The sequence below is a fragment of the Gorilla gorilla genome, chromosome 16, assembly GCF_029281585.2.
Source record: "Gorilla gorilla gorilla isolate KB3781 chromosome 16, NHGRI_mGorGor1-v2.1_pri, whole genome shotgun sequence".
Classification (NCBI taxonomy): Eukaryota; Metazoa; Chordata; class Mammalia; order Primates; family Hominidae; genus Gorilla; species Gorilla gorilla.
The window spans coordinates 41280202-41288321 of record NC_073240.2 but is presented as its reverse complement, the minus strand read 5'-3'; the positions used below and the strand labels follow the sequence as shown (position 1 = coordinate 41288321).

Sequence of the window (8120 nt, the reverse complement as noted above, 5' to 3'; positions counted from 1 at the left end):
TTAGTGAGGATGTGAAGAAATCGGACCCTTGTGCACTGTTTGTAGGATTGCAAAATGCTGCAACCACTATGAAAAACAGTATGGAGGCTCCTCCAAAAATATAAATTAGTATTACCATATACCCAACTATTCCTCTTCTGGAATTTCCTCCCATCCTGTAGGCTGTCTTTTCATTTTTTTGATAGTGTCTTTTGATTTGCAAAAGTTCTAATTTTCATAAAGTGCAATTTATTTATTTTGTATTTCATTGATTATTATTTTGGTGTTGTATCTAAGAACCCATTGCCAAATTTAAGGTCTTGAAGATTTACCCCAATATTTTCTTCTAAGACTTTTCGTGGGCTCAACTAATCCTTTTGCCTCAGCCTTCCGAGTACCTAGGGCTACAGGCGCACACCATCCCACGCAGCTGATTTATTTATTTATTATAGAGATAAGGTCTGCTATGTTGCCCAGGGTGTTCTCAAACTTCTGGCCTCAAGGGATCCTCCTGCCTCGGCCTCCCGAAGTGTTGGGATTGTAGGTGTAAGCCACTGTCCTTGGCCTATTTTCGGTTGATTTTTCTATATGAGGTGGGGGTCTAACTTTTTTCTTTTTTATGTGAATACCCAGTTTTCCCAGCACGAACTGTTTAAGAAAAAAGACATTTGTTTAAGACTATTCTCTCCCCACTGAACAGTCTTAGCACTTTTGTCAAAAACCAACTGACCTTAGATGGATGGGTTTATTTCTTGACTCTTGATTTTATTCCATCACTCTATGTCTATTCTTATACTAATGCCACAGTTTTGATTTGCATTCCCTGATAACTAATAATGTTCAGCTTTTTTTTTTTTCATATGTTAGCTGGTCATTTGTATATCTTCTTTGGAAAAATGTCTATTCAAATCCTTTGCCCATTTTTAAGTTGGGCTGTTAGTCTTTTTGCTAAGACTCTCACATCCGGAATATATAAAGAACACTTACACTCCACAACAAAAAGACTAACAACCCAGAATGAGATGCCACTTCACTCCTACTAGGATGAGTATAATCAAAACAAAACAAATGTTGGTGAAGATGTAGAGAAATTGAAACCCTATGCTTGCTGGTGGCAATGTAAAATGGTTCAGCTGCTGTGGAAAAGTTTGGTGGATTCTCAAAAATTTAAACATAGAATTACCATATGACCCAGCAATTCCACTGTGAGGTATATACCCAAAAGAACTGAAAACATATTTAATGTTCACAGCAGCACTATTCACAACAATGAAAAGGTGGAAACAACCCAAATGTCCATCAACTGATGAACAGATAGACAAATCGTGGTATATCCATACAACAGCTTATTCTGCCATAAAAAAAGAATGAAGTACTGATACATGCTACGAGTTGAATAAACCTTGAAAACATTATGCCAAGGGAAACAGAGACATAGGTCACATGTTTTATCATCCCATTTATATAAAATGTCCAGAAAAAACAGGCAAATCCATACAGACAGAAAGTAGATTAGTGGTTGCCAGAGGCTGGTGGAAGGGGAGTGGAAAGTGACCACTTACTTAATGGGTACAGGTTTCCTTTTGGGGTGATGAAAATGTTTTGGAAATATATGAGGTTATGGTTGTACAACACTGTGAATGTACTAAATGTGACTATGCTGTACATCTTAAAGTGGTTAATTTTTTTTTGTTTTTTAAGAGACAGGGTCTCACTCTGTCACCTAGGCTCTGGAGTGCAGCAGCACAATCACAGTTCACTTTAACCTTGAACTCTTGGCCTCCAGTGATCCTTTCACTTCTACGTCCCAAAGTACTAGGATTATAGCCATAAGCCACTGTGCCTGGCTAGTTAAAGTGGTTAATTTTATGCTATGTGAATTTTACATCAGTAATAAAAAAGAAGCTGGAAGAAAACCAGACACAAAAGATGTTAGAAAAAGGGATATATTTACAAACCAAAAAGTCTCCAAATTCCCACTGAAAGGAGGTAGCAAGTATGAGCAGGTCTCTTTAGAAGCCCATCCTCATTCCTATAGAAACCCCAAGTACTAGCCCATGGGGTCAGCCCTTGCCCTATAGCCCATCCTTGTCACAACCCAAGAAGCAATCCCTCCATTGGCCACACCCCTCAGTCTTTTTGCCAGTCATCCTGTGCCCAGGCAGGCATTGGTGAAAAGTACTCAAAGCCTGGCCCTTTATAGCGTAGGGCATGTAGGAACATCACAAGGTCTTGGGGCAAAGGATCCTGTCGCACCAGCCGGCACTCTGCACAGAGTGGGTCTGTCTCTTGATTCATGACATCTGTTTCAACTGCCTTCTCTGATGCCAAGGCTATTGTGTCCAACTCCTGAGGGGCTGCCTCAGCTACTTCCTCCATCTTCTGGGCAGCTGCAGCCAACTCTTCCAGGTTGTCCTTGCCCAACTCTGAGGAGGGGGCCGTAGAGTCTGTGAGTCCTGGGGACAGGTCACCCTCACAGAGATCTAGCACATCCAGGCTCTGTTTGGCCTGGTGCTCTGCTACCAGGTCCCGCAGCAATTCCTCGTTTGTCTTGGGAATGTAGCCGCCCCGGCCTCGGGAAGGACCCCAGGCAACTGAGTTGTAGATGGGGTCATTGAGAATGGGATGGCCCAAGAACTGAAGGTGGACTCGAATCTGGTGTGTGCGGCCTGTGAGTGGCCGGCACCGTACCACACTGGACTGGCCATTGTAGCTTAGCCTCTGGAACACTGTCTCACAGGGCTTGCCCCGGGGATCTACACGGCACACGCCTACTTTGTAAGACACCACTAAGATGGATTCTTTACAGGTCACTTCCTCAGTGGGGAACTCCCCTTCCACCCGGCACACGTACTCCTTCTCCAGCTACATAGGAGGGAAGAGGGAGAAAATCAGTACAAACCCTAAATTCATGGAGTCCAAACTCTTTGTGGAGTGATAAGGACCAGTGTCAGAAGATTCAAACTCCAGCTCTACCATTTGCCAGTTTTGCGATCTTGGGTACATTACTTAACCTCTAAATCCTACTAACTCATCTAGAAAATGTGAAATTAGAAAAGCATTTACCAGCTGGGTGCGGTGGCTCATGCCTATAATCCCAGCACTTTGGGAAGCTGAGGTGGGTGGATCACCTGAGGTTGAAAGTTCGAGACCAGCCTGACCAACATGAAGAAACCCTGTCTCTACTAAAAAATACAAAATTAGCCAGGCATGGTGGCGCATGCCAGTCATCCCAGCTACCTGGGAGGCTGAGGCAGGATAATTGCTTGAACCCAGCAGGCGGAGGTTGCAGTGAGCCAGGATCACACCATTGCACTCCAGACTGGGCAACAAGAGCGAAACTCCATCTCAAAAAAAAAAAAAAAAAGAAAAGAAAAGAAAAGAAAACCATTTACCTCATTGGGCTGTGATAAGCATTCAGTAAGTTACGCTCTAATGTGCTTGATACTAAGCCTGGTATACAGTATGCACTCAATAAATGTATTATGATTCAGATCCAAAATTACAAGTCTCAGGACAACAATCATTACCACTAAACTCTTCTACCCAAGACTTTTCCAACTACATCTAGAATCTTTTCACCAAGCAGGCTCTCCCCATAATCTTAAAAGCCTTGCTCAGCCTGTCAGCACTTTATTTTCTTATGTTAATTTATTTCTTTGAGACAGAGTCTTGCTCTATAGCTCAGGCTGGAACGCAGTGACATGCTCATGGCTCACTGCAGCCTCAACCTCCCACGGCCAAGTGATCCTCCTACCTCAGCCTCCCAAGTAGCTGGGACCACAGGCATGTGCCACCATGCCAGGGTAAGTTTTTTTTTTTTTTTTTTTTTTGAGACAGAGTCTCACTCTGTCACCCAGGCTGGAGTGTGGTGGCGCGATCTCGGCTCACTGCAAGCTCCACCTCCCGGGTTCACACCATTCTCCTGCCTCAGCCTCCCAAGTAGCTGGGACTATAGGTGCCCGCCACCACGCCCGGCTAATTTTTTGTATTTTTTTTTTAGTAGAGACGGCATTTCACCGTGTTAGCCAGGATGACCTCGATCTCCTGACCTCGTGATCTGCCCGCCTCGGCCTCCCAAAGTGCTGGGATTACAGGCGTAAGCCACTGCGCCTGGCCTTTTTTTTTTTTTTTTTTTGTAGAGATAGGGTCTCCCTATTTTGCCCAGGCTGGTCTCTACCTCCTGGGCTCAAGCTATCCTCCCACCTCAGCCTCCCAAAATGCTGGGATGACAGGTGTGAGCCTGGCCTTGTCAGCATTTTAAAGCTTCAAAATAGCAAACTACTAAGAGAGGCAATGTATGCCATCTCTAAAGATTTTTTTGGAAACATATGAGATATCCTGCATTTGGCACTTTAGGTGTTGACCTGCCTTAAGGTAGGAAGGTAGGAAGGATGGCCAGATAAATACGAAGGACCACTTCGGAACTCCATGATGCCCTTTTGACACAGAGCATTCGTGAGCCCAAGAAGTGGCCTGTAGGAGACAAAAGCCTGACTCACCTGCCGGTCCCGAACCTGCTCGTGAATTCTCTCAGAGACTGCAGCTGTCTTGGCAAACATAAGCACCCCTGAGGTAAGGCGGTCAAGCCGATGCAAGGGGTGTAGCTCCTTGAGTTGGTGCTCCTTGCCTAGGATGAAGATAACTGTGTTGTGTCGGAAGCGGCCACAGGGGTGAACGGGAATGGAGGAAGGCTTGTCTACAACCACCACATCTTCGTTCTCAGCTAGCAGGCGAATGGGCTCTGCTGTGACTGGTGGCTCATGCCTGTGCACTGTGTTCCGCAAGAAATCATTGTCCTGTCAAAGACATAGGTAATAAGTCAGCCTAGGGACCGCAGCCTGTAATCAGTCAACTTCATATCCAGCTTCCCCTGTTCCTCACTGACATGGAAAAATGGTGAAAGCACATCTTGGGCTGAACAAGCAGTGTGCAGAGTGTGATCTCATTTTGTAAAAATACAGACAGACACAGGCAGATAGCTGGCACTGAAAAAGTACTGGAAGGACATATGCAAAAATGTTAACTATGTTATCTCTGGGTGGTTAGATTATGAATGTTTTTTGGTTTTGCTAATTGTATTTTCTCTACAATAAAGATATTTCAAAGGTAAAATTTTTTAGCCAGGCACAGTGGCTCACGCCTGTAATCCCAGCACTTTGGGAGGCTGAGGTGGGTGGATCACGAGGTCAAGAGATCAAGACCATCCTGGCTAACACGGTCAAACCCTGTCTCTACTAAAAATACAAAAATTAGACAGGCGTGGTGGCACGTGCCTGTAATCCCAGCTACTTGGGAGACTGAGGCAGGAGAATCGCTTGAACCTGGGAGGCGGAGGTTGCAGTGAGCCGAGATCACGCCACTACACGCCAGCCTGGGCGACAGAGCAAGACTCTGTCTCAAAAAAAAATAAATAAATAATCAAGGTAAAATTTTTTTAATGGAGGAAAAAACCTCCATAAATCATCACTTATTACGATCTTGAACAAACAAAACTAAGGCTTAAGTCCAGGGATATGGGCTCTAGACCAGGATTTGCCACAGGCTCGCTACATGCTCTTGGGCAAGTCATTTATCTTTTCTGGGTCTCTGTTTCCTGTGGAATGTGAGGGTTAGACCAGATCTATGCTTTAGAAATTGGGATAGGAGAGAGAATTCGTCAATGTATGACATATTGACGCAAATCGATTGATCAATGGAACAAGTTACTCCAAAACCATCCATTCCCCAAATGCTGTAAGCGCCTTTTCTCCACTCACAACCATGGTAAACTAGTGTTACTGAGAGGTAAACAGTGTTACTTCTGACAGGGGTGTCTGGTACCTCATAGATGTGATGGAATTTTAAAGGAGTCAAAGCACTGGGCTGAACAATTCTAGTCTCTATCCCTGACATCTCACTACTCTATGTTAAATAGTTTAAGTAGTAGTTATAGGAACATAGGCTTTGGTAGTGGCACTGTTTATAGCCTTACCCCTGTGAGTTTCCTTAGTTTCCTCAGAGGTAAAATGGAGTGGCAATACCTACTTCACAAGGCTGTCATTAGAATTAGTGGACATACAATGTTTAACTTTGTGCCCAGCACACAGTAAAGAGACATAAATGATAGCCCCTATTATTACTATTTGCACAGAGATCTACAACGCAGGGTAAAGTGATCAGTGCCCTTGCCACAAGACGGTGTTTAAAGGAATTATGAAAATTCCAACTTCTGTCCCTTGGAAACAAGGAAGCTGCCTTGAGGAAGAGGATAAACAGGCTGAGTCCTGAAGCACAGACACCCTGGCCACTTGCGGAGGTGGGAAACGGGCTAAAATAGTGTTCCAAATGAAAGCGAGAACGCTTTAGAATTGCCATGATTTTAATCCAGTACCTATGCTTTACTAAGCCTAAAAAACAAAACAAAACAAAACCCGGCCCCTTTTCCTCGCCCGCTTCTGGCCAGCCCCATCAGGACTCCACCTTGAGCACGATGTTGAGGTCCTGCACCGGCTTCTCGTTGAGTTGCAGGCGGCCCGCCCGGACCGCGGCCTCATAGTAGGCCAGGGGCTGAGCTCGGAACTCGGTACTGAAGACGTGCAGCAAGCTGTGGCCCACCCAGCGACCTTTGCAGTAGGTCCGGAAGTCAAAGTAATAGGGCCGCACCTTACGCAGGCCGCCCTCGAAGTAATAACTGGTTTCTGCAAAGTGCTCATCTCCGAAGCTCACCCCGGTCCGCCGCTTCTTCGGGGGCGGCACGACACGCTCCCTGGTTGCGCCCCGCCGCTTCTTATGCTTGCCCGGGCCCGGGGCTGCAGCCGAGGTATGCTCCCCGCCTACTGGGGCCGGCTCCACTTCCCGGCCAGCCGGCTTCGGGGGCCCGTGGGACGGCTCAACCCTCGCGTCGCCACCAGCGTCACCGTTTTGCTGATGCGAAGCCCTCAGCCCGCCCTCTGTCCCAACCTGGGTAGACACTGTTTCTGCCATTGGGCCCTTATAGCCACTCCAAGTCCTGGAAAAGCTAGGGCGCCTAAGGTCGTAGCGCCAATGTCCGAGAACCCTGAGCCATCCGCGGCCGTCCAGCCACATAACCACGCTGCCCCCACTCCACTCCCAGGGTCGCGATCTGAGGACGTCACTCGGCCCCAGCGAATCAGGGAGGCCCAGTCCCGAGGCGGGGTCTGCGATGAGTGAGCGAATGAGTGAGCTGCTTGAATTAAATTAGGTGAATTGAGTGAGCGTAGAGATGAGAGACTGTAAATGTCTCACCAAAAGTGACCTTACTCAGACGTCTTCCTATTAGGGAGATACGACGTTATTTATAAAGGAAACCCTTGGAATTGCTCCGTGTAAAGGCCATGACAGGAGTAGGTCTTGTAAATTCCGAGTAGTCCCTTGGGTCTGAAGAAACGCTTGAAAGGAGCTTTAAGACAAAACAAAAACTAACGACCAGAATAAAGATTGCTAAACTCTGCGAATATACTAAAACCCACTGTATTCTATATTTTAAAAGGGTCAATATTATAGTATGTGACTTGTATCTCAGTAAGATTGTTATATACGTATTTAAAACACACACAAGCACCCCAGAAGCAATGTGTTCACACCTGTGTTTCCCCCTAACAGCATGAGAAGGATTAGTGATCCCCATTCGCCTCCCATATGCTTCCATCCTGAGATTAAAACTGCAAATAGATCAGAGGATATATTGCGAGGGTTCTTAAGTGCAAAATAAACCAACTCTGGCTAATTTCATCAGAGATAGAATTATGGAAAGAATATTAGTGCCTCATAGAATTCACAAGACAACTGGAGACTAGGCTCAGAAATAGGGCCAAATCAAGGGAAACCAAGCCTTTTGAGAGCCTGGCTTCAGGCATGTCAGGGAAGAAACCCAGTTGGGATGCAGTAGACACAAGACACTATGTTGTGCCAAAGGACTCTTTTTCCTGCAGCCCTGCCACCCCTTGGAGACCCCTAAATCTCCCTGTGTCTCTGTGTCCCTCTTCCAAGGTTAAGAGTCCTGCAGGGGAGGACTTCCATCAGCCAAACCTCATTGCTCTGAGCCCTCACTTCCAGGGTGCATGGAGATGGAAGAACTTAACCCTCTTTTTTTTTTTTTTTTTTTTGAGACGGAGTCTTGCTCTGTCGCCCAGGCTGGA

The 8120-nt window shown here is 46.0% G+C and overlaps 1 protein-coding gene across 1 annotated transcript; it reads right to left on the bottom strand.

The window, feature by feature from the left end:
* Positions 1–1909: 1909 nt before the first annotated feature.
* RPUSD2 (RNA pseudouridine synthase domain containing 2) lies at positions 1910–7707 on the bottom strand. Its single transcript, XM_004055987.5, has 3 exons — positions 6442–7707; positions 4482–4778; positions 1910–2844 (listed from the first exon to the last, which is right to left on the bottom strand). The coding sequence occupies exons 1-3, from the start codon at positions 7045–7047 to the stop codon at positions 2110–2112; spliced, it is 1638 nt and encodes a 545-aa protein (XP_004056035.5). The 5' UTR covers positions 7048–7707; the 3' UTR covers positions 1910–2109.
* Between the last annotated feature and the right edge of the window lie 413 nt (positions 7708–8120).

Coding starts and splice junctions, on each gene's coding strand:
- RPUSD2 (XM_004055987.5), bottom strand. CDS start 7,047: ATGTGGCTGGACGGCCGCGGATGGCTCAGGGTTCTCGGACATTGGCGC. Junction 4,779..6,441: donor ACCTCAACATCGTGCTCAAG/GTGGAGTCCTGA, acceptor TGTCTTTGACAG/GACAATGATTTCTTGCGGAA. Junction 2,845..4,481: donor AGCAGGTTCGGGACCGGCAG/GTGAGTCAGGCT, acceptor CCTCCTATGTAG/CTGGAGAAGGAGTACGTGTG.